General features: G+C 44.6%; 1 protein-coding gene across 1 annotated transcript in view; it reads left to right on the top strand.

Annotated features, from left to right (window-relative positions):
- fbxo41 (F-box protein 41) overlaps window positions 1-26,185 on the top strand; it is a 34,692-nt gene that overhangs the window by 2,522 nt on the left and 5,985 nt on the right. Inside the window, exons 3-5 of the mRNA XM_041934208.1 lie at window positions 13,745-13,952; window positions 19,500-19,573; window positions 24,421-24,809. Coding sequence (XP_041790142.1) covers window positions 13,745-13,952; window positions 19,500-19,573; window positions 24,421-24,809 — 671 coding nt within the window. The remainder of the gene's footprint in view (window positions 1-13,744; window positions 13,953-19,499; window positions 19,574-24,420; window positions 24,810-26,185) is intronic.

Below are 26,185 nucleotides of genomic sequence, written 5' to 3'. Positions count from 1 at the left end.
TCTCCGTAACGCTGCCGTGTTGCTTCATGAACTAGATAAAACCGCGGCTGCTGGAAATAGAAGGAGCGCTTGGGCAGAAATCACAGTTTCTGCTGGCTCCGAATCTGATTTGGAGCTCTCCCACAGCATGGCGCAGAGAGTGACCAGGCTTTGTGTTTCTGATTTTCAGAGCTTTTATTGAAATGAATCCAGAGTGATTTATGGTGTGCTCCCAACACTGATGCTATCTTTAGTTTTGACAGGATAGAAACAATGCATGCAGTTTTCCACTGAAGATAAGGTTTACCTTTTCCCCCTCTCACTGATTAGGTTTTTAAAAATGCACGGCGTGCATGGAAGAGCCACAGTTTCTTATTGGTGATTAATTCGAGTGTTTACAAAAGTGAATTATGAGGTAAATTAATAATCTAGCGGGAAAAGAAAGGTCTGAAACAAGAGGAGTGGATTAGATTAGAGTTAGCTGTAGCATCTGCTTTTGTTCTCAGAGCGTCATAAAGGTGTCAGAAGAAGGTTTTTAAGACTGCAGATTCTGCCCACTCGATGAAGGTGAAGTCTTTTCAAACACAAACACGAGCTCTCCGCTGTGTTGTTGTCATTCAAGGATCATATTAAAGTCTGTCTTTATCTGACAGGACGACCAGCCTCGTCTTTCTATCTCCCTCTTGGTGTTTATCGCCTCTCTTCGGCTTCTTTATCAAGCCGGAGTGTCAACAGCGGGTCAGAGACGCTTTCCCAAGGCCTCTAATCTCACCACGAACACACAGCTGCACATATCACTGTATGTGTGTGTGTGTGTGTGTGTGTGTAAATGTGCCATTTACCGATTCTTAGTAAAGGCACCAACAAATGTCACAAAGGTAATGTATACTTCATGCGCCGTGTAATGTCCACTTAGTGGCTTTGAGGTGTTATTCTGTCGCTTACGGCTGCAATTAACACCATTTTTACACCAACGTGAGCGCCTGTGCAGGTTTTTTTGAACTTAGGTGAACAAGAAGAATAAGCGACTGGCTCCAGCCCGTCGCCGCTCGATGAGTTTCACTTTCTGTTTTTTTTTGGTGTTTCATGTTTTCATGTTTGAGGTCATGAACGCACCAGAAAACAGGTCACAAAGGAAGGCAGCACAGAGGCCAGTGAGGATGTTACCGTGGTTACTTTATTACATCCTTTACTTGCATGCTGTATGAGCTTCTTCCAGGTTGTTTACGCACAAACGTCCAGAACTTCAGCACGCATCAGAACGTTCTGCAGGAGAAGGAGAGCTCCACCCGGGTGTCATGTTTCCACCATGTTTCCATCACTGCCGATCAGAGCTGGAGCCGCTGAATACCTGACGGCTGCAGACTCATTTGACCTGGGAGCGAATGCCAGTTGCACCCTTTCCCACTGAAAGCAAAAGCCACATGTGGGTTCCAGCAGCCACTTTTCATTGTCCATTAACCTGCATCTTATGTCCAATCGATTACCCACCATCATTTCCTAGAGGCCGAATGATGAAGTTGGGCAAAGAAAATTCACAAAGTCTGACAGAGACAGCTAAATTTGTGATACAGTGCTCTGAAACGGCGTTTTATCGGGTTGAAGGAGCAGAAGACGGTCGAGCTTTTCTTCTGTTTAGTCTCTCCTCTGTGTTGTGAAGGTTACACTCGCTGTGGCCATGTTTCCCAAACCTGGCAGCATCAGACTGGGAAGGTCACGCTCACACTCATATTCTTCAAAATCCTGCCTGGGCTGCACACACACACACACACACGCACACACACACTCACACACACACACACACACACACACACACACACACACACACACACACACGTCGTCTGTCTCCGTCTCTCTGAGGAGAAGCTGGCAGTCAAACAGTAGCTCATTCAGACCCTGAAATGCAGAGTCGTCTGAGGTGGAAAAAGAGCGTCACAGTCGGTGATGACTAAGCAGTTGAGAACAGAGCGGCTCATTGGCCCAAACGTGGCCGCCTCGCACACCGAGCCGACTTTTTCAAAACCTTTGATACTCACGAGTGACTCTGTGAGAGTCTGTGAAACTCCTTCAAGGAGATTTGCATCACGTTGTACATCAATGGTGTCAAATGCTGAAAATGCGAGTCACCTCGCTGTGCGTTGCTATGCAACCGGAGGAAACTCCTACGAACTGGCTTCTGCTGCTGGCAGAGCTGCACCAAAAAACATGACACTGACCTAATAATTTATTCCTCTCTCCAAAACGCTGTAAATAATTCTGAAAAGCACAGAGAACGCCTCAGGTGCACTTCATTATAATCTCAGTGTCTCTTTAGTTTGTGGCAAAATTCATTCACAAACAACAATACACACAGAAACACACTGCGTGCTCTGCGAGAGTCACTGAAAACACATAATGACAAGCATCACAGAGCACGAGCAGTCAAAACTGAATGAATAACAGCTCCTCAAGCGTGCTTGTTAAGTGGTTTAATAGCAGCCGGAATAAACGAGAGCAGCTGTAATCAGCAGAAAACTGGAGCCTGAGGAGAAGTGAAAAATGGTGGGACGGTTATCTCCATCATTTCAGCCCGCTGCAGATTCACTCCCATTAGAAAAACAGCCTCATTCTGTCACAGAAATATGTCGAATGCTTTCCTAATCTCTCCAGCCATTAATGGCTGCTTAATGACACACGGCGAGGTTTATTCAGTCGCTATCAAATTATTACAATTGCTAATATGCCAATTGTCTTATTATTGCTCCGGCACATCGTTTTGAAGAGATCTCTGATTAACTTTGATCTTGTCAGTAACGTTAAATGTTGCAGCTCAGTGTGTGATGCGTCTCAAACGTGGAAATGGCGGCGGGTCTCACAGAGGAGACAACGCTGCTCCTGCAGGAGGACAGGCTATCAGCTGCTCCTTTAATATGTCGTTGTTTCTCCTCTCGTGGGAAAAGCTGCTGAGATGTACAGGTGCTTCATCCACAGGTGGTGTCATTTACACCTGTGCAGTATTCGCAGCCTGGTTCTCCACCCCTGAAACAATCAACAAAGTAATGTTTGACAGCTATTTTAATTAATACTGTAAGACACTGCCAAACATGTCCATGTCCCAGCTTCTTTAGCTGCTTTTCTTAGTTTTATGTGAAAGTAAACCGAGTTTCTTTTGGCATCATTAAGGAGACACATCACAGCAGTGATTGATTAAGGATTGATTGGTTTTTAACTGACTTATTGAACATGAACATAAATAAACATTTCTGTGAATGTGCCACAGTTAGCCAAGAGGCTATTTTTCATCTGTCGTCTCTGGACAGATGTTACAAAGTCATGAAGATAATTCAGAATAAAATATTAATGTAGAATAAATATGATAAACACAGGACACCATGATGCTAGATTGTCAGGTATGTCAAGGTAAATGTATGTGTATGGCTCCTTTCAACAACAAAATAAGATACGACAGGATGAGGTTATAAAGTTTAAACAGTGGAATATAATGACAGTGTGACTGTGAATGCTGTCCTCCATGTTTAGTTTGGGGACAGTAAGCAGACCAGGTCTGGACAGCAGCAGCAGACTCTAAGCCGCTCTGTGCTTTAGGAAGCAACAGCAGGATTTTAAAATCAATTCTTTGACAAACAGGAAGCCCACCGGCTTTAAAGCCTGTGGAGGTAAATGCCTGGTTCTCAGCGTGTTCTTAAGGTGGCACAAAGATTTTGTCAATTTCTTAATGTGGATGTTAAAATTTAGGTCTGAGTCCACGACCGGGCCGAGATTTGTGGTCTTTAATGTTGCTTCGCATCGTTCCTGTTTGGGTCCAAAGATTTTGGTTTTACTTTGAAAAATCTGCATTGATTTGATCGAGGCACATAAAACACATATGACATGCAACACATGGAAAGGGAATATGTCATAAATAAGATAATATTCTGCTGCATTATTTTTTACTTTTTATTTGAGTCTGGATCCATTTTTACCTGATTTACCATTTTTTGTTTCATTCATTGTTTTTTAGGTGTTTCAGTTTTGTGGGTCTGATTGGCCGGGTATTATCTCGTCATTCAAGTAAAGTTCCACTGACGTACAGAACAAACCAAACTGATACCTGAGAAAATAAATGGCAAACTAACAGATCGTTTAAAGAATCGTTAGTTGCAGCCCTGCAACAAATACTTTTTTTATGCTCATAATTTTCCATTGTTGTTGAGGTTGTCTTAGAAAGGTGATCATTATGGTGATTTTGTGGCCGTATGTTTTGGCGCTGTGTTATATTGTGATTTGTTTTGTACCCACATGATGCGCTGTGCGAACAGGAGAGCAGGTGTTGATGATCTCTGAGAGCAGCACAGAGAAAAACTCCTGTCAGGTTTTCATATCACATTCAGCACACACACAGCTGCTGCAGCAGGCCTCGACCCTGAGGCTTGATTTATTCCTACAACAGGCTCTGATGAAGCAAAGCCCCGCGCTGTGCAGGAAGGCACCACAGAACGCCGAGGACTGCTGTCTGCTGTCACCGCGTCGTCCTCAGTCTTTCACCGGGCAGCAGTCCTGAATGCAAAGTGAAGCCGTCGGGGCAGAACCCGCCTCATTAGAGGAGCATGTAGCATTAGCACGGCACCACTTCTGAAGGCTTTCTAATGAAAAGACAAGAGAAAAGAGTAAGAACGTGATCTGCGACACATCCAAGAATGTGGACAAAAAGATGGATTTAATCAAGTCTCTGTGTTTTCATACAGTATTCTTAAAGCACGGCAGTAAGATTCTGCACAGTTATTACTTGAGACGTGAGATTTTTCATGATTGCATGTCTGCGGTTACATTGATTAAGGCTTTAATGGCCAATATGAGCTCTAATAAGACCAGCTGAGAGAGAATGATGGTCTTCGTACTCCAAGCGTTCGCACGCAGGCGCTGCATTCAGATTTCCAGCAGCGATATGAAGTGGAAGGCTTCTACATGATGTTACATAACCCAGACTGGGGCGTGTGGATGTTATCCCTCAGTAAGAGCAGGATTTATGAGCGTCTGTCATTGGAAGAAACTGACGTGCGTCCTTGAGGCTGGATGAAACGCTCTGAACGCACAGGAAGCAGGAAGGATGCTGCAGACACGTCCCTCCGCTCGCTCATTTTGCTAAGACTGACACGAAAGGTTGAAATAACCGCTGCACGCTGCACCGTTAGCACACAGACTCTGATTATAGGAGCGTGAGACGCTCGGGGGGTGTTCTGGGCTGCGGTGTCAGTATGTGTGGCTCCTCAGTGGAAACCTGATATGGAGACAATGCCGTCAGGATTCTTTCTGTTTCTGAGCTGACAAGCTGTCACGGAGCTGAGCGAGTGCTGCTGCTGTGTATAGAATGAAATGCATCTCACAGACGTCTGTTGAGCCGACTCGTCCGCGGGTCGATGGTCAGAAACAATTATGATGTTGAGTGAAGTTTCTCAAGCAAAAATGCCCAAAATTCTAAAAAAATTTCAGTTTTTTTAGCTGTAAGCTAAATATCTCAGAGTTTCAGACTGTTTAAAGACGTCATCACATCCTCTGGGAACTTAAAATTTCACTGTTTCCTGACACTGAATATATTTAAAGACTAACTGAATCCCCACTCTGCACATTTCCAGGCACATATCTGTTATCTTCCAGTTGAATTTACGTTTGTCAGAAATTTGAGCGCACACCGTCGCTGTCATCGCTGCAAACAGGCGTTTGAGGACAGACTCTTTCTCCGCTTCCGAAAGGCTGTCAGCTGAATTTCAGGTGGCCTTTTCTCACATAACGAATCCATTTCTGTCACGCACGTTGAAACGCTCCTCATCGTCGCCTCGCCGTTGCATCTCCGGGTGATTCAGCCATCTGTGATTTGTAATTGGAGTTTAGATTTCGAGAGAATTGGTCGAGCCGCAGTAAAATATTTACTCTCCCCTGGCTGATCGGAGCCGAGACCTGGATTAGTGGTTTCTTGGGAAACCAGGCAGGCAGTTTTTGTGCAGCCTGCGTCTCTTTCATCCCTCCTGTGTCACATCTCCTCTCATGTAGCCGTACTCTCCGCACACCTCCTCATGCTGCCTTCCTCTTTGTGTGTTTGTGTGTGATGCATACGAATGTGTGACATTATGACACGATGAGACAATGAAGCCGCCGAATGTGTCTAAAAAAGCCCCCACGCTGTTTGATCCAGGCGTCAAAACAGAGCGACGCACGGGCTGCGGTCCTTTGTTACGGCGCGGAAAGCTCGCATTCATGCGGCAGCCTCGTCTTCCTCGCGCCGGCCTCTCGGTCAATCATCTCTGCTCTTAAATATTAATGAGGCGTGATTTTGAATTAATGGCCAGAGATGATGACAACTGTGAAAGGAGGCTGACCAGTGATTGTAATTAACATTTAAACAGAATCCTTCAGAAGATCATTCCTTATTAATCATGTGTGTTACAGCTGGATGTCTTCGCTATACGAGACTATTTGTTATGGTTGTTAAGTGTTGGGAAACGAAACATGGCTGACTTAGCTATTCATTATTTCTCTGAGCTCATGTAGTAGCGTTGGAAATTTATTGAGGTCTTCGAAGCCCATTTTAAATCATTTGATAAAAAAATATAGATGTTAAATGTTATTTATTTCCGAGAGCTTAAAGGGACGAGACGGCCTCAGATTTTAAATATTTGTCGGACAAACAAGCCGCCGTGTGAACGCAGCCGGGATCAGGACCGGCGTTAATCAGCGCTATTGATCGTATCTCAGCTGCTCGTGTTCAGAGTTAGCGAGGCACATTGTTTGCATCAGAGCTCAGCTCGTGTATATAATTCAATGTGGACGGATCAATTGAAAGTGTGCAACAATATGAAGGCAGCAGATAAGACCCCGGGAGTCTAGACGCTGCTGCTGGTGGAGTGAAACCAGCAGGTGGATGCTGGAAACTCCTGATATGATGATGATGATGATGACGATGATGATGATGATGATGATGATGATGATGTTTAAGCCTGTAACGGCTGTTTTTTTGGCCACTTTTTTTTTTTATATATTTTTTTATTAGGAGGTAAGGCACATTAGAGCAGAAACAAATGTCATAATTACATTGAATATCACATCACGCCTGCATCACAGTTTAAAATGTTGATACAATAGAAACACTGTGCGTCAAGAGGAATGAAAAGAAAGGCACAGAGCCCGCCTCCTAGAATGTTTTCTTTTTTTTGTATTTGCGGCCCAACAGGAACATGAACGGGCAGCAAAAAAAACAATGTACAAGTAGAAATAATGATAGTGATATAAAAGAAATTAATAATAATAAAATAAAAACAACAAAAAACAAATAAATAATAATAATGATAAAGATAAGAAGAAAGGAAGGAAAGGAGGTTTGGGTCCATAAATCGTTTTTTTTGGCCACTTGGGAGCAGAAACAAGATTGACTTCATCACTTTTTGAGGTGATATGTGGAGCTTGTTAGCGAGCAGTTGCTGATTTACACATTCAGCAGCTACATTATTGTTCATTTTGGAGTTGTGCTTCTGCCCTGCTCACAAATGGAAGTCCAATATTCACTTTTAGCTCTGTTTTTGGTCTCCACCAGCTCCTGAGGGAAACATTTGCCTCTTTAGCTGCTAAATGCTCCGCTGTGTTCACCAATCAGTGGCTAACTGTGTCTGTCTGCTGTTTGGTGCTGAGCCGGCGGCGTACTGTGGGGTTTATAGCTTTTTTTTGCTGAAAACGATGCTATGAGAGCGAAATGATGAGCTGAAGGACGTTCTGAAGCCCCATCAGGCCGTGGGGGTGTGCATCTGATGCATTGTGTCCACAAGAATATCCGCTAGAGACATTTTAAAGAGCAGCATCCAAGGAAAACCGACATGTGAGAGAGCAGACGTGAGAGATTATACTCTGAGACGTTCACATTTTTTTGTCCATATAACAAACCTAAACATTCTGATGAAGATTCCTTTAAAGAAAATAAAGAGAATAAGTTGGACATTTTAGTGCTGAAAAATAAACTGATCACTGTTTTATGCCAACAGTGTTTCTAAATTACTTAAAATATGTATTTGGCATTTACATACTGCAGCTTCTTGTTGCTTATTGGTTAATCAAATATGCCATTACTGACATATCTTCAATAAGCTGATATGAGCCGTTATATCTGCCCAGATGATTGATCAGTCTGACTCTGGTTTCAAGATAAGATAAGATAAGATAAGATAAGATTTACTTTATTAATCCCCAGCTGGGGAAATTAGGGTATTACAGGCAGCAGGTAAAGAAAATAGCAACAGAAATAGAAAATACAAAATAAAAGCTGACTATATATGTACATTTCATACAAAGGACTATATGAGAGAAAAAATATGTAAAAAATATATATTGAGCGGTCGGAGCTGCCACTTGTGCGGCGCTATCTTCATTCATAGTATGTTGTCACAGTAGTTAGTAGTAGTAGTAGTAGTCCTCGTGATGATCATGTTTATGTCTGAGGTAAATTATATTTAATCAATTACTTAATCAATATTTACATTCCTGTAGCTTAGCACAATGAAATGTAAATTAAAATGACCACAACACAGTCTGCTGTTTTTATCTTTAAATAGAATCTTTTAAGTTTTATATTGTTACGAGGTCTGTGTCTTTGTTTGAAGAAAATATAACTTGTGTGCATCGTTAAGTCTGTATCTGGATGTTCAGTGTGTGTGTGTGTGTGTGAGATAAGATCGGGGGGGGGGCATGACTCTGTATCACAGTCAGCAAACTGCGAGGGTCACAAACACGTGGTTTCCCATCACCCACGGTCATCACTCGGTCTCACGAGGACGGCGTCGATTCAGCGTGGAACCACCGGCGTCACCCAGAAAAGATGGCGGCCCGCCTTTTCTAGCTCCCCCGGCGTCCGGGTGAACACGCCGGCGTGTTTGTCACCTTGAGGCTTTATTTCTGAGGTGTTGGTGCGAGTCACGCTGCGAGAGCGAGGTGTGTACATCCGAGTGTGTGTGTGTGTGTTGAAATTAAGATTGACAACAGGAAGCAGCCACATCCCGTTTCTCCCCCCTCCTCCGTCAGCCCTCCTGTGCTTTCTGCTTCCACATGACTGCAGATTTTCTGTTTGCTGTCTGTTGCTTTAGCCTCTGCAGTGTTTTCCCCCCACAGTCTGAGCCCTTTCCCTCCTCTCCTCTTTATTCCTGCTCTTTCTCCTTGCATCGTGGGATCTAGTAAAGATATTTTTTCCCTTCTCTCCCCGTCTGCCCACCCTCCAACATATCTATCGCTGCCTTTTGATCAAATTCCTGATTCCCTTCCTTCTCCGTGAGGACGAGTGGTTAAGCTGCGAGGCGGTCTGGTGCATCCGTGCATTTCTTCCTTAAGCAGCGACAGAGAGGGAAAAAGCTTTCCTGTGTCGCTTCCGGCATGCCCCCCCCCTCATGGGATCTGTCTCCTGCAACAACAAAAATCTAATACAGTCAAATAATTAAGAATAATTCCAGATGCATTACAACTTGCAAGCCAAAACACAAATGGCTTAATGTACAGTGCACACAAACCCTAACTCTATTAATAGCAGTTGTGAGGAAGCTATATGTTATTATGTGGGAGGCTGAACTGAAAACAGCATTCAGCTCATTGTTCTCCATTTATCAACTTGAATAATTAGAGCAAAACTTTCGCTTCGGAGTGCTTAATCAAACATTAGCTACGGCTTCACTCATTAAATCAAAATAAATGATACTTGGTAATTGTGCACCATAATGAAATGCATCAAATACAGTCGGATGAATCGGTGCTATAATCTATTGCTAATGCATGTTATGTTGACATGAGCTCTTCACCACACAGTGTCTGCCTGCCTTCACATTCAGTGCATTTTTCTGGATGTGCATAATGACCTCACAAGCCTCATCGCTGCACCAGTTCACCAAAAAGTGCCTAAAAACTGTTGCATGAACAGCAGGAAGTTGAGATGTTTAATGTCTGCGATCCTGCCTCAGTTTCGATGTTGACTTTGAGTTTTCTGCAAACTGTTCATGTAAATCTGATTATTTACTGAAGCTAGTCTTGTGCATATACTGCACAAAGCACATCATGTTCTCATCAGTGCCACGTTCAACCATCCTTCATTCTTTCCCTTCCTTGAGGCAAGGCAGGTTTATTTGTTTAGCACATTTCAAACACAAAGGAAATTCAAAGTACGTTAGAAATAAACAGGAAATATAAGACGCAAACATTGACGCACAAATTGGACTTTTTCAGTGGAATTAAAAAAGAGAAATAAATGCCCAAGAGGTAAACATGTTGAGTGTAAAGTGGATAACGATGAGTGCTTGAAGCTGCACTCAACGTGAAAAGGAAAGGTGTCTTTTGAAACCTCCAGTTTGGCGTTATGGCCGTCGCCGTCTTGGTTTTCTGCAGCCAGGCGTGACCATATTTGAATAGGAGGGTGGAGCTGGGGAGGATACGCATCACTACGCCTCTATCATGATTGGATCCGAGTGAGAACACGAGGACACGACGTGGTGGCAGCTTGGTCACAAGGTCTAAATGGGACCATAATTTAGAAAATGAATGAATCAGGTTGTGTTGAAAAGACTTCAAACTGGCGACTGAGACCAGAAACCAATCAGGAAGCGTACATGCTATCAAACGTCTTTTTGCAACCAGTGAATATTCTCTTATGCCTCCTCTGCATTGGCTTCACTTCTCAGGCCTGGAAGCTCTGTCCACTGGAGGACGGCTCGCAGTGATGAGCCCATGCAGCTCTGCAGACCCCCTCAGCTCTGCAGACCCCCTCAGCTCTATGAAACATGTCCGCATCTCGCAGCTCACGGTTTATTTTTTATGGCCTGCACCTTTATCGTTGTGATTCAGCATCGTTTCCAGCAACAGCAGCTGCTTTCAGGCGTAAAGCTCTAAAAACCCACTGTACCCACCTACACAGCACAGGGCAGCAGCTGGATAAAGGGAGTGACCAGCAGGGGAGCGTTTAGCTGCTCAGGAGATGGATAGCGCCCTCAGGAGTTTGGTGGAGGCCAAAACAGAGCTAAAAGCAGGGTGAATATTGGAGTGAATCGCCTGGTGATCAGAATGTTTTACTAAATGCATGCTGTTGTTTGTGTCTGCTGGGTGTGTAAATAGGCGACTGTTTGCTAGTAAGTTTGCAGAACAGCTGAGCATTAAGGAGCTAACGTCTCTTCACAGCCTTCTACCTTTATTCTGTCCCCGCTGATGCAATCTGTCTGACGCGTGGGCGGGATGTTGAAATTCCCCTTTCCTTCTCCAGGAGGACTCAGGAGAGTTTATAGCTCGACGAGGACGAGACGGGAGCTGAGACAGTTTGTGTCCCACACACAAACACAAACACACACGTCCCTCATGTCTTCTCGGCCCGTTTCCACAGTGAGAAGTCTAAAACAGCCGTGGAGACAGTGAACGGAAAAAAATCCTCTTTACACGTAACTGCATGCGGTCCAAAGTAGATAGAAATCATGTTATCTCCCATTATGAGCTGTTACCAGGAGCAGAGACGTTCTGTCCTCTTCATTCTGAAGTCTTCGCTCATTGTTTACTCACAGATTCCAGCACGTGTGCTTTCATTCCTCCCCTGCGGTCAAACACCTTGACTAATTTTGGAGTCATATTTTTGTAGCGTTTGCCTGAGGACGAGAAAAGTTAACTGTGCCAGACGCCGAGCTATTTTTAACCGAGAATGCCCCCGTTTCAAGAAAATTCACTGTTCGTGCCCTGGGATGGATTCTGGATGGTATAATGGTTAGCAGGAGTGGATGTCTGACATTAGTTGGACATGAAGTATCCATCCTGATGAGCGGCTTGCTTTATTTCATGAGGACGAACCTATTTGAGCTGGAAGGACACAGATTTTATGTCCCCATCCCCTGCCTGCAGTGACGGTCTGAACCTTTTAATGGGTGCTTTGGCTTTGTCAAGGTCAGATGTCTTTGTCTCGTTAAGGAGGCTCAGGATGTTTGCGAGGACACAAACAGAGACACACGAAGAAAAAAACAAAACAGGCCTGGAGGATGTCTGCAGCTCCGGGGAATTACAGGAGTCCCATGAGGGGACAGTGCCGCATTAACAGGGATGGAAAGAAAAAGGGGAGTTCTGTATGAGGGGGGATGGGGATGTTTGGGCGGGTGGTGCTGAGATATTCAGGTATGAAAGGGTTTGTAGTGGATGTAGTGGTCAAACATTAGTCAGTTAATCTGTCAGTCGACAGAATAATCAATGTTATTTGCTGGTTCCAGATTCTCAGATGTAAGGATTGGCTGCTTTCCCCTGTTTGTGTCATGCCGAGTGAATATCTGAGTTTCAGACAGAAAGACAGGCGTCTCCTCAGCTTTTCAGAGCTTTACAGCAAGTTTCAGCTCATTGTTTAGCTGTTCAGCTTCACTCTCGCTGCCCTCATGGCATCGTTACAGCCGCAGCAGGCAGCTGTTTACAGCGAAAAAGGCTCTGAAGACCCTCTGTGCACTACCTGCAGCGGCAGGCGGGCACAGTTAGAGACGAGCTGGTGAACACGGTGGAGCATTTAGCAGCTAAAGAGCCGAATATTCCCCTCAGGAGTTGGTAGAGACCAAAAACAGAGCCAAAAGGAGGGTGAATAGTGGGCTTAAGTTAATCAGGTGGCCAGAAACACTGTGCAGTTTCTGCCTCATAGAGTTGAATGACATTGTGAAGTAGCAAGGGATCATGGGAGTTGTTGTCTTCATTGTTAAACAACCACCATTGCCAAAAAACACAATCATGTAGGAATCATATTCACAGAGGAGGTATTAAAGTTTAATTCACATTCTGTTTGGTCATATCCACCAACTCCCTTCCTCACTTTCCCCTGAATCAACTGGGGGGGTGAAGCGGACATGATGCTGTTGACAGGAGAACAGACGAAACGCACCGTTACCTTGAATAAAAGTAAAATTAGTGAAAGCGATATGCAGGTATTGTGTTCACAACTTGTTTCTGCTGCCCCCAAGTGGTCCAAATAGTAATTGCAGGTTTAAAGGATGAGCAGAGCTGCATGAGGACAGACGAGCTATTAGTCATCTGAAATTTCACTGCATCTCTTTGAGTGTCTGTGTTTTTTCGTTGTGGCAGCTGCATAAAAGATAATCAGAAACATTTTCCTTTGACATTATTTTTTTGGTTGAACTTTTTCCTTCAGGATCATCTGATCCGAACTCAAAGCCAGTTCCCATCGATGCACAGACTCTCACTGACATTAGGGACTGCTTATGTGATTCATAATCCAAGCCTTGTCTTAATGTGATCTGACTAATCACGTATGAGGGTTCAGGAATTTTCATCACGAGCCGATCGGATCAGATGACACTGAAGCACAATCACTGCGGGGAGCGTTAGAAATATACAGTGAGCCGAGCAGACCCAGACAATGCTAACACTGTCTGAACTCCTGCTTTGTTTGCCTCTGCATGCGAGTAACACGGCGTCCCTTAAAATGACGGGAACTTGGCCCTGCTGTTCCTGCGCTTGTATAAATATCCAGCTGCTCTCTCAGCCTCCATTCCTCTTCTCTCTCTCTCTCCCTTTGTGTTTGTGTAGTATATTTATCTCTGTCAAAAACCCTCGGTGAGCACAGTCGCTATGCAAAAAGGGCAGAATGCCACATTTTTAAAAAATGTCCTGCAGTCACACAAGGACCATTTCTTTAACACACAACCATCTGAGCTGCCGGGAGCGAGCTTCATCACATCTGTATGTTGCACCTCTGAGTTTAAAAATGTCCCATTAACGTCGCTGTTCCTCTCTCTGCCTTCAGGGAAGTTGCCCAGATCGACCAGTTCCTTCAGGAGACGGCGGCGCGCGAGGCCAATGCCAAAGTGCGGCTGCAGCAGTTCATCGAGGAGCTGCTGGACCGAGCGGACCGCGCAGAAAAGCAGCTGCAGATCATCAGCAGCTGTGGAACGACGCCGAACGGCAGCCTGGGACGCTGCAGCCTCCAGGCCTCGAAGGGCAACGGACGCCAGGTGAGGATGTCGTGACCCGTAACCACCAGCATTAAGTATGAAACAGAGATGCTCACCATAGCAACATCATCCTCTGTGCTGCCGTGCTTCAGATCAGCTACAGTTGGTCTGTTGATCTATAGTTACTGATAATTTAGTGCTGTTCAGAGTCCAGCAGTGCAGATTATTCTCTTCAATTCAACACAGAACAAGTGATTCTTTACCAAAAGCTGCTTTTCTGTAGATTTAGTGTTCCTGTAGAACAGAGCTGTAGTTCATTATTTATTAGAGAGAAACTGGATTAGATAGAAGCTGGAAGCCTTGTTGGACCGTCACCTCGTAAAGGTCTGCTGTACGTGCAGTGTGTTGCTTGCACGTGGCTTTAAAATGCTGAATTGATCCTGATCACACTGAACTGCATATTAATAACATGAAAAAAAAGATAAAAAGATGTAAAAATGTACTTTTTAAATCATGTGAGCTGTTTCTGATCCACTTTTTTGACACATTTTGGCTGTTGTGATAAACTAGACGACGGACTGTTTACTCACAGCAGCTGAATGTTATTTCACTTGAAGTTTTGGTTCAACACCCCAGACTGCACTTCAGGACTGCTCAGAGAGCTTTTTCCAGCTGTCTGACAGTTTGACACAGCAGCTTTTTGCTTTTGAATAGTGCATAAGCATTGATTGTATGTTGAACGACGTCCTTGTAAAGCACCGCAGGTCAAACCCATAATAGACTCTAAGATCCCCGCGACGAGCCGACTCTTCATTAGAGAGCTGAAGAGCAGTTACTGTCGAGGACTTCTTCCTGTTTTCACACAGGTGAAATTCAATAAACTGGAATCACCTCGAAACCTGAACGCGTGCGAGGCGAGCTGAGGCTTGCACATTGGATGAAGGGCTTCGCGTTTGAGTTGAGATTTGAGATGAAACCTTGAAGCTCGGCGTTTGTCGGTCGAACAGAACATCACAAGCGTGTCGCCGTGAACGTGTCGTGAACGTGTGCTCGAGGTCTTCGGAGTCATTTAGCTCATCCGTTGTGCCTCCTGCTCCAGGAATCAGTCAGTCGTTACCTTCTCATTGACTGTATTAGCATGGCTTTAATTAAACCTCGCTGAGGAGTTTCTTACAGCCTGAAATTAAACAGTGACTTGAAGCTACAAGCATGAATAAGAATGTGTGCTTAAATGATGGGATTCGTTTTTCCAAAGCGTTTAGCTTTAGGACGCTGTGTTGCACTGTTTCTGTCTTTGAGTTCAGCAGATTTCTAACATAACATTTGAATGATCGTTTGGAAAACGTGATATACAGGGCGTTCGCCCCAAAGCCCCAAACAACCCGTGTACATTAAGACCAGAGGCAGGGTTTGGCCACATGTAGGTACGGGGTTCGAAGGTACTCGAGCAAAAGTGTTGGTGGAAACGCAGCTTTAAAGGATAACTTTAATTTTTTATAACCTGGACCTTATTTGTAGCATTAAATACGACCATTTACTCCTCCAGACAACTTTGGTGGCATTTGGAGTCGTTTTGAAGAAATTAGCCCCAGAGGAGCGGCGCGTATATCCGTATAATGCGAGTACTCGGGGCATCCATGCGCAGCCTCTATATAACGCATAATCTGCAGAAACTCGTTCATATTCCAATATTTAGTTATGATATGCTGGTGCTATTCCCCTCTGAGCCGGCGGTCGGCTAGTTTAGCTGTAGTTTGGCACAGCTATGGTTCGTTATTGCGTGTTCGGTAATGACATCATCCACGTCAGAGGTAGTTGCCTAGAGACGCCGGATGTTGATAACATGCCACCACGGGCTCAGAGGGGAATAGCACCAGCATATCATAACTAAATATTGGAATATGAACGAGTTTCTGCAGGTTATGCGTTATATAGAGGCTGCGCATGGATGCCCCGAGTACTCGCATTATACGGATATACGCGCCGCTCCTCTGGGGCTAATTTCTTCAAAACGACTCCAAATGCCACCAAAGTTGTCTGGGGGAGTAAATGGTCGTATTTAATGCTACAAATAAGGTCCAGGTTGTAAAAATCGAAAGTTATCCTTTAAGGGCTGAGCCCAAACCCTGACAGATAGACCCAGACCTACAGTACATTAAAGTATGTGGACAGGGCTGTCCACATACTTTTGGCCATATAGTGTATGTATCTACAGCATTTTGTTTTGTTATCAAGTGATGCTCATCCACCCACCACAGCATCACAGAGTCATGACTTTCCCCTGTAGCAGAGTGAAACTAGAGGCTTGATCCCTGTCTGTTTTGCATTCAGCATCAGAAATGTGGAAACAGTGAAGCTCTGCAGCCGAAACATCCTGACCGGAGAGTGCACTCGCATAAAAAGCTCCCCGGTGCTCCGGAAACTGGAGTTCAGCTCTTTGTCTCCGGGCTCTCCGCAGCTTCCATCGTGGCATTTTGGCCCTCTGCTTTGCCTTTTTACACCGTGCTAAAAATGTACAAGCAGACACTTTATGTTCTGAAAAATGTCACTTATTCAAATTATTATCCAACACCTCCTGGAAAAAGAGGCGACCTGTTTCATCGCACAAATCTGCGTGCTGCCATGGAAACCGGCTCTTGCTCCTGCTGGAGGTTCCAGCATGGTTTTGAATCAGATGTAATGTGGCACAGATCAGCCTGTGACAAACTAGCTGTTTCATTTTCACTCATTTGAGAGATTGTGGGCAAAAATCTCCTCCTTGGATCGCTGTCGGCGAGCGCACAGATGATGCTGACATCCTCGGCTCGGTCACTTTATATCGTTGCACAGCGCGGTGGATGTTTTAAGTGATGCCTCTAATGCTGTAAGTAACCTGTCGCAACATGATAAAGAAATACACTTTTTCCTCTTTGTTAAGCTGCAACTCTGATCCCAGAACAGCTGAGAGGCTGTGTGAAACAGAAATAAACCAGAATGTGATCACCTGCTGATCCTCTCTGACACAAACTCACCTGAGAACAGCACAAAGTCAATATATTTACTGTCTGAGCTCATCAGCTTCATTGATTTTTGTAAAAATCTGCTTATTTAGGAGCAGCTAAAGACTGGGAAAGATGTGGAACGCTCCAAAAACACCTGTTTGGATCATTCCACAGGTAAACAGGCTGATTGGTAACAGGTGATAGCATCATGATTGAAAGGCTCAGTGGTTCACAGCGAGGATGGAGCGACATGATTGGATAAAGAAATTAATACCTGGAAACTGTCTGTAAACTCAGTTTGTTTGTTAATGGCTGGTTCTGGTTTTATTCACGTGTCTCCCAGCGTTCAGCCGTTTGACCCGCAGCTGACCTGAAACGCTGCTGCCTAAATTTAGACGCCTTCTCTGCGGATTTAAGCATCATCCAGTTTCACGTCTGCGTGCTCCTGCAGCTTGTAGGGCTGTGAATAATCGACTTGACAAGTACAAGTGTGGAATCGCAGGCCGGTTGGCACCATGTTACGCCGCGGAGGGAAGCCCGGAGATGTCACCCAGCCCGCCGCGCACCCTCACGACCTCGCTCTCCGTCTTTCTGTCACGGCATCAGCGAGGTCGCCCTCATCTCCTAGGAGACAGGTTTCAGAGCCGCAGAGGTATTTTGGGACTGACAGTGAGAGAAGGGATGGATGACTTGTTTCCTGCTCTCTCTTCAGTTCGATCAAAGAGAATCTAATGTGCTGCTGACAGCTCGGCCATCGAGCTTCACAAATGTTTGGCCTTTTCACTCGAGTCTGGACCAGACTGGAGCTTCAGTTTCCCATGAATGCGTTTTGTTCCCTCGGTTTCTGGGAGATTCGTCCCTGTTCTGCGCTCCCTGCAGGCCGGCCAGGAACGAGAGCCATGAATGGTGTTTTTCCTGTTTCCTCCACGGTCCATTTTGACTGGCGCGAGGCCAGAAACAAGCTGTGTGGAGTGGAAGCAGAGAAAAAAGAGAGCGAGCGAGGGAGTGACAGCGTCTGTGTTTGTGCACGTTTTCCCTCTGTGGCACGTCTGGTACACAGAGTTCCACCTGGCACCACTACACACACACACGCCCGTACAAACACTACACAGCATACTTCAGTGCACATGCAGCTTCGAGTGCGGTATGAAAGAGTGACTTGGAGGATTTAGCTCTCAGGCAAACAGAGAGCGAGAGTCCGGCTGAACACCCACGGCTGAGCACGCTTGAAAAATTCTCACCTGCTTTCGGAGCTGCGGCCAAATAGTTTAGGAGGGACGAAGGATTCTGCAGGTTTGTGTGTTGTTACACTGAGACGGTTTGGAGATGAAATATCCGTCCAACAAAACCAGCATATCATACCAGACTGCTTCATGCTGAACAATTAGCTGAAATATTACCGAACTGGAGCCGAGTGCAGCTCGCAGGTGCCGCAGGTTTTAAACGTGTCACAGCCAGGGCCGGGACTTCACCTGTCGGCCGCTGGGGCCCCGGGGCCCGCCCTCCTCTCTGCTCTCTCCTGTCAATCCTGGAAATTTAAAGTTTGTCTCGTCCTGAACTTTCCGACAGCTCTGTCCACGTGTCTTCATCACTTTTTAGCTTCCTTTTTCGTTTTGCCTCTTGCAGCGTGTCTGTATTTGTTAGGTTCCAGTATTTTGACCTCTCAGGCCACCGTACTGACCTCCTGTAGTTTGGCTCTGGTGCGTTTTCTTGCTGGACAGAGGCTGAACCCCCTCCTGTACTGCCACCCATAGGACAGATTGTCAACTGCAGACACAAAATATTGATGTGTGATGATTTCTTTGGAATTTTTTTGTGGTTATTCATGTTCAACATGATGATTTCTACTGACATCAGTCAGTCTGTCACTGCTGAATAACACGTATATGATGAGAAGATATCTTAAAAGCTGTGAGTTGTGTTGTAGCGCCACCATATATGTTCAAAATATAATTTTTAAAGATGAAAAATGATAAAAAATAGAATAAGAATTGCTCGATAGATTATTGCTCCCAGTGAATGAACCCTTTCCTTCTGTGCCGTCCTCGGGACATTATCTCTGACTGTCATCTCTGACTGATCATCATTTATTCCGACTGTGTTTGGGAAGGATTTGTCCTCTGATGTCCTTGATGTGTGTCTGATGCTGTCACCAGTCATAATGCACATTCACACACACTCAAATCTGCAAGCTGAAGTGAGATCAAACCGTGGAGCCAATCCAGACAGAAAGTGTCTTTAGTTTGAAAATCACTTGTGTTCTGTTGTCATCGGCGCCGCTGCAGCTTTGTTGAAACGCACATAAAGAATTTTCCCCCAATAACAACAAAATACTGTCGGCTACTTTTTTATTGACTGTTTTCAGTGGGGGTTTGTGAAACAGCCGCACCAGAGTTAGCTTAGCGTGACAGCTGCTGTAAAGTGAAATACTGAATATTTCCTGTTTGAGTTTTGTGTATTTTAGAAGATGAGTGTGTCCTCACACGTCTCTTCAGGAGCCGACACAGGAAGAGCGAATCTCACACGACATTTGAGCCAAGAGCGCATCAGGGGAAGCTTCAGCAGTAGTTTTATTCATAAGACTTTTCTTTCTTTGCCTCTAATCTGCATGTGTGTGTCTCTGCAGAGGAACTCCAGCCTCTCTGGGAGCACGAGAGGCATGTACCAAGTGTCGGACCGGCGATCCTCCCCCAGCACAGGGTAAGTCCACCGCCGGCCGGAGGATTTCACTGAAACTAAACCACCACTGTGCCAGGAGGAGGTTAATGGTACGACCCCATAACCCTCCACAGGTGAAGAGACGACGATGTGGGCGTTTATCTGCCAATCATTCTGTCTGTCTGTCTTATCTTGACAGAAAGAAGGGTTTCTGGTCCAGCTGGACATTTGCTCTTCGCTGTCGAGTGAATTTGGTGCACCTCCTCTTTCTCACCTGGTGTAGTGAAACACAATCAGTCAGTTCTGTGGAAATATAACAGAAGTTGTGGAGCCTTAAACCAGCAGGTCCTGCTGTCGCTGCCGCTGGCCTGAGGAGCAGAGGAAGCAACCTGCTCCATAATCCTGTCCTCCCCACGTTAGCTGAAATTAAAAATCCAGACAAACAACCTTATATCAAGTTAAACCAAAGTTTTTTTTATCAAACAAAAAACTGCAGAACATTTGCAGATGTTGTTTCAAATCAGGGGATTTGCTGCTTTTCTCTGTTCGTGGTGTGAATTGAATATATTTTATTTATAGACTGCTGATTGGACAGAAACAGGCCAATTAAAGACACAAAGTGCTTTGAGAACTTCTGATCTGTTCACTATTTTGTTTTTTGAGTAAATGATTCATTAGTATGACAAAATACACAAAACGTTTGACTGCATGTGGTTTGTTTAACGCTGAGAATATAGCGTCTCCTCGTCCTGCATGTTGCTTCACGCAGACATTCAGATGTTAATACGTGGTTCAGTCCTGAGCAGCGCGCTGGAACAGACCATGTTACTCAGTGAGACAGTGAGGTTGAAGTGTGACTGAAGACTTTGTGGGTCCCTGCTGGAGATTTCAGACCCTCGACTGTTCCATCACACTCTGACTAACGCAGCCGTCACTCCCAGTCGGCATGTTAGCGTGTTTCCTAACGTGACGTCACGCAGACCTCGTCAGGCCTTCCCCTTTGAATCATCGATGGCACGACACACACACACACACACACACACACACACACAGGGGGGCCCGACAGGCCTTCTGTCTGCTGGTTATTAATATCTCGTCATCAGGGATCAAAATATTTTGGATGTTTTTAGATGTCGTGAAGGTCAGACTCTAACGTGTTCTGCAGTTTGAGTGATTTATCGACGCCGACGTCACCAGATCTTTATGCAACAATCATGAGTCTGAATGTGTCAGGTTTGCACCAAATCCTTCATATGTTTTATCTCTCTAATGATCAATAATTTCACATTTTATATATTTCATGTATAGTCGAAATTGGAACAGTTTTGTTTATGCTGTTGTAGCAAGTACACAGGCTAAATTATAGCTTTAAAGGTATAATGGGACTAGGCCTTCAGAAGAAGAAGCAGGTTTCGACTCTCGGAGGTAGTGGTACAATAACACACAGACAGCAGATGCAGTTGGTAGAAATATTATTGTGTGACAATATATATATACAGTGATCCCAATATTTACAATCTGCACATTAAATAATTAACTAGTACAGTGCACTTGACCTGTCTGATGCATCAACAACATTTAAGTCACATTAATCCCTGATGTAACCATGAGGGCAGCAGTTCCACACACACCAGGTTATGTATCGCAAACCACAGAGTTCATAGGAGATGAGGCGCTTGGGAAAAACAATCCAGTTTGTGCGCCGCAAGGGTAGAGTCCAAAATGTCCACTGTGTGTGTTCAAATTGCGAGTGTGTGTGTGTATGTATGTATGGGTGCAAGAGAAGGTGAGGAGGAAACAAGGCGGCCAGAGCCTCCTACCAGACCAGGAGAGCTCTTAAACTGGGACTGCTCGGCTCCAAAACAGTGTCTCCAAAACCTGCCTGAAAGCTTCTGATGTGAATCCATCAGCATGATCCTTAATGTGTGCAGCCACCTGTTCACCTCGTTTGCACATCAGTGAAGCAAACGCAGAAGTGAGTTTTTCCTTCTCTCGTTATTGAGTTGTTCCACAAATCTGAATCCTAAAAAAGTTAAGACCTTGTGTAAAGCACAAGTAAAACAGGATGTGATCACCTGCTGATCCTCTCTGACATAAACTCACCTGAAAACAGCACAAAGTCAAGATATTTACTGTCTGAGCTCATCAGCTTCATTGATTTTTGAGTTTTTATTTCAGTTTCATTCAGAACATATATACAAAATCACATACATCATATCTGCTATTTTTTCCCCTTTTTTCCCCTCAAAATTTTACAACTTAGTGCTTATAGGGGCATTATGATAACAATTACGAAATAAAAATGAGGGCAGAGCTATGGTGACAGAAAGAAAAAATAATAAATGAAATACAACAGAATGGGATAGACAAAATACAATAAAATAAAAATAGAATAAAAAAATGATATATAGATATCAGATCAATAATATAGATCAAATGGGTTCCTCACTATAACAGTATACCCATTGCAGGGCTCCACCTTCTAGTGAATATATCTTTTTGAAGTCTCAGGGAGTATGTTATTTGTTCCATTTGGTATACTTCCATTATTTTTCCAGTCCACATACCGTGCGTCGGAGGGTCAGGCTTCAGCCACTTTACTGTGATGCATTTAATCGCTATTGCTAATAGTATTTGTACAAGATATGTTTTGGCTCTTCCATTAATGCCTCTTGGTAATAGACCTAGTAAAGCCACCATTGGGTCCCTTACAATATTTACCCCACACACTACATTAAGTATTTTAAACACTTCTTTCCAGAAACTTTCCAGTTTCGCACATAACCAAAACATGTGAGTCTGACTGCCAATATGTGGGCAACAGTTCCTCCAGCATTTGTTTGAATGTATATTGTCAAATTTGGCCATTATTTCAGGTGTCCGAAAGAACCTCATGATAATCTTACATTTAAATTCCCTCCATACATTCGAATTAGTTACCAAATGTACACCAGTCCATGTTTCCTCCCACATATCGCATGATATGCTGGAAGCTTCATTGATTTTTGTAAATATCTGCTTATTCTGAATCTGATGCAGCAACAAAGCAAGGAGCAACTAAAGACTGGGAAAGATGTGGAACGCTCCAAAAACACCTGTTTGGATCATTCCACAGGTAAACAGGCTGATTGGTAACAGGTGATCGTATATATTGGATCAGGGTATTTAGTCTCAGAGGCTGCTTTGCATTCTGGATACGTCCTCTGAAATCATTAATCAGCTGCTGCTAATTATGAGCTTCCCATGATTGGGATGAATTCATATCACTACATCTTGGAGATTATGTCTTATTATTGATGAGTTTTTATCAGGTTTCTGTTTTACAACCAGCTCATTAGACTGTAATGAATCACTGTTGTGTTGTGACCCAGTTCAGATGGTTGAAGCCATAAACACACAGAGCGGTTTGGGTTTTACATCGTCGCTGTTCATGCATGCAGCGTAATACTAATCTCATCCTCTGTGCATCATTTTCCCCTGTAAGCAGTGATAAGTGGTACCTGCAGCATCCTCTTTCACTTATTCCTCAAATGATGATGCAGACGCTTCCACTCATCAGATTGTGCTGTGAGAAAGAGGAGGGAGTACCGAGGAGGAAGGAATGCAGAAGAGAGAGAAAGATGTCCTACTTTTTCAGAGGCTGATATTTGTAACTGCTCATTACTTTACTTGTATTGGCTGGGAGGTTATTTTCAGCGCTGTCGCAGAACGTATGCATGAAATCTGCCCTCGTTCAAATATAAATCCTCAGCTGCTCATTGTCGGTAACGCGGCACCAAACTGGGGTGCATTTAGGCTCCAGAGGTGAGCTCACATGCTGCTGTGTTCCTCAGTGAACACAGCTCACCTGAGGATGTGTGTGTGTGTGTTATTATACGTTCAGTATGTGCAGGTCAAAGGGTCAAGTCGAGTGTCTTTAATGAAACAGCGTTCAGCTCTTCAGAATTAAAATGATAAAATACGGATCTGATGGTCAGTCTGGTGAAAACGTACGCGTGTCATTAACGGCTCAACACCATCAGACAGTGATCTTCACGAGGTCGTGCAGCATGTTTAGCTTTTCTTAAATGAAAAATAACAGCAGCAGAGCAGGAGAGCTCTCAAACACCCACTCCTGCCTCGACGGTGATTTTCTGCCTGTTAAAGGCAGAACTGATGGTGCAGCACGGACAGATTAAAGGTTCAACGTTTTGTTAAAATACGCTTATTGAAGTTACTTCTCTGTTTGTTGAATAAGAAGCTGCTGTCGGTTAGCGTAGCTTAGCATTAAGACTGGAAACATGGGGAAGCAGCTAGCCTGTCTTATGCACTACATATCTGAAACAAACACCGGGGGAATTGAGGCCGCTGCATTTTATTCAGTCACATTTGGGACTATTTATTCATCTTATTATCTTGCAGTGAATAATAACGACACTCTTCTATTTGCTTTTACTCTTTAAGATGAAATTTGGCTTTATATATTTTCTACCTTGTTTTAATATCTTTTATGTGTCGTTATGAGGTGCGATACAGATAAACTTACCTTCCTGGTAAAGCTCGCTAAATAACACCTTGTATAAGTCGTGTAAGGGTGCTGGTTTTTCCAGAGTTTCAGAGACTGTTTCTTGGCGGCAGCGAGTCTCTGCTGGCTGCTGGTTCGTAGTTCCTCCTGATTAAACCTCAGTCTGTCATATTTACACTTCAGTCTTCCACGTGCAAACTAATGAGCTTTAAACTGACTTTTAAAGGGCGGATTTTGTTCCCTTTAGACAGCGCAGGTCAGCTGTTTATCCCTGTTTCCAGCCTTTGTGCTAAGCTAAGCTAACCAGCTGTAGCTTCGTACTTAACAAACACAGATGTTATTTAGAAATAATAACTCAGTCATCACTTCTTCTCTTCTGCTGCAGAGCGTCAGGGCGGATCAAGTCTGTCTCGCAGGGCTCTGGAGGCTACGACAGCGACAGCGTGGAGATGCACCCCATGGAGGAGTGTCCCGAGGCCCAGTACTATCACATGCAGTGCCGGCTGGGCGAGGGGGGCTACGAGCGCTCCCCCGGGTGCGGCGGCGGTGGATCGAGGAACTGGGGTCTTCGTAAACAGGCCATCCAGAACTGGCAGCGGCGACCTTACAGGAACAGCACCGAAGGCGAGGAAGGAGACGTGTCGGACGTGGGCTCCCGGACCACCGAGTCCGAGGTGGAGATGTGGGAACAGGAGAGGAGAGCTGTGGCCGAGGTCCAGCAGTCTGCCACTCCCTACCCGCACCATGGCAGGGCGGGATATCGCCCTAACGCAGGTAAAAACTCTGTGGGAAGTCGTTCAGACCGGTTATTCTTAGAGGTGTCGCTCTCTGATCTAACATCCAGCCTGCAGCTCTGACTCACGGGAGCCAGGATTCACAGAATAAAGGCCCTGAGGTGAGTCCCATGGGAGCAGCGACTGATGTGGATCTGGGTCAGGTTGAGCTGCAGCCGCGGTAACGTTGCCGGAGCCGTATCACCGACCGAATCTCATCCTGCAAACTAAGAGGGGATCAGCAAATATGGTCAGCACGGAGGAAAGAGGCGTAAACACTTGATGGAAAATGACAGAATCACAAACAGCAGACGTTTCTCTGGAGGTTTCTCTCATACAGATCAGGACAGAGGCTGTTCTGTGCTTCATATCTTCAACTATATCAATGAAGCTGACAAAAACTAGTTTAAATTCCAGTTAGCACTGTGGTCAGCTGTTTAAGAAAAGGTCAGTCAGCACTCTGACGTCATTTTTAAAGCGTTATGAGACAGATATTAAACCTCCGAAGAGCCCAAAACGACACGGAATGTGTCCAAACTCCATTAATCTGAAAACAGAGAGGTTTGATTTGTCCAGCGGTGCACTGACTCAAAAAGAACAGCAGTTTTAACTTATGATGACGAGCAGGAAAGGTTAAACATTCAGTGCATGAAAGAGTAAAATGTGTGTTGGTGATGACGTGATGCGTGTGCTGTATGTTGTTGCTCTAGTCTTAATGACACAATAGTATTTTTATGTTGGTGAGAGGCAGGGGTAGATGATGGTAGTGCGGCAATCGGCAGTTACATGTGGCATCTAGGCCTGTGGTAGCATTGTAGCAGCTAACAATAGCTAAAGCGGTGATAGTATGATTGTATCTTAGCAGTTAGTATTGGCAGCTAGCAGTTAACATTAACAGTATAGGTGAATCTAGCTTTATTGTCTTCTTCTGTTCCTCTTAGCAGGTAGCGGTTAGCATTTAGCATTAGCTAAATGGTAGCATCGGAACTGTATTGTCTTCTTCTGTTCTTCTTAGCGGTTAGCATTAGCATTAGCTAAATGGTAGCATCGGTGCTGGCCACTAACTGGAGTATCTCTGGGTCAGCTGAACGTGGCAGTGCTGTTTGGATTGTGTAGGAGCAGTGTGAACTGGCACTATGGGGGGGGCGACTCTGGGACGCCGGAGTTCACCGCCTAGCCTCCTGGAGGTGTAGTGGGACTAAGTAGGCGAAACATTGTTGAAGGGAGGTTTCCACCTGATGACCCACAGAGACGTGTTAGGAAACACTGCTCTTTGGCAGGTATAGAGGCAGATTAGAGCTCCAAGGTTCTTCACTGAGAATGAATCCTCTTTTTGAGCACAAGGATCTTGTGTTTAAAGTAACTGTACACGTGAGA

Source organism: Chelmon rostratus, chromosome 3, assembly GCF_017976325.1.
Source record: "Chelmon rostratus isolate fCheRos1 chromosome 3, fCheRos1.pri, whole genome shotgun sequence".
Lineage (NCBI taxonomy): Eukaryota > Metazoa > Chordata > Actinopteri > Chaetodontiformes > Chaetodontidae > Chelmon > Chelmon rostratus.
Note: the sequence above shows the minus strand (reverse complement) of the source record. Positions and strands in the feature narration are given on the sequence as shown.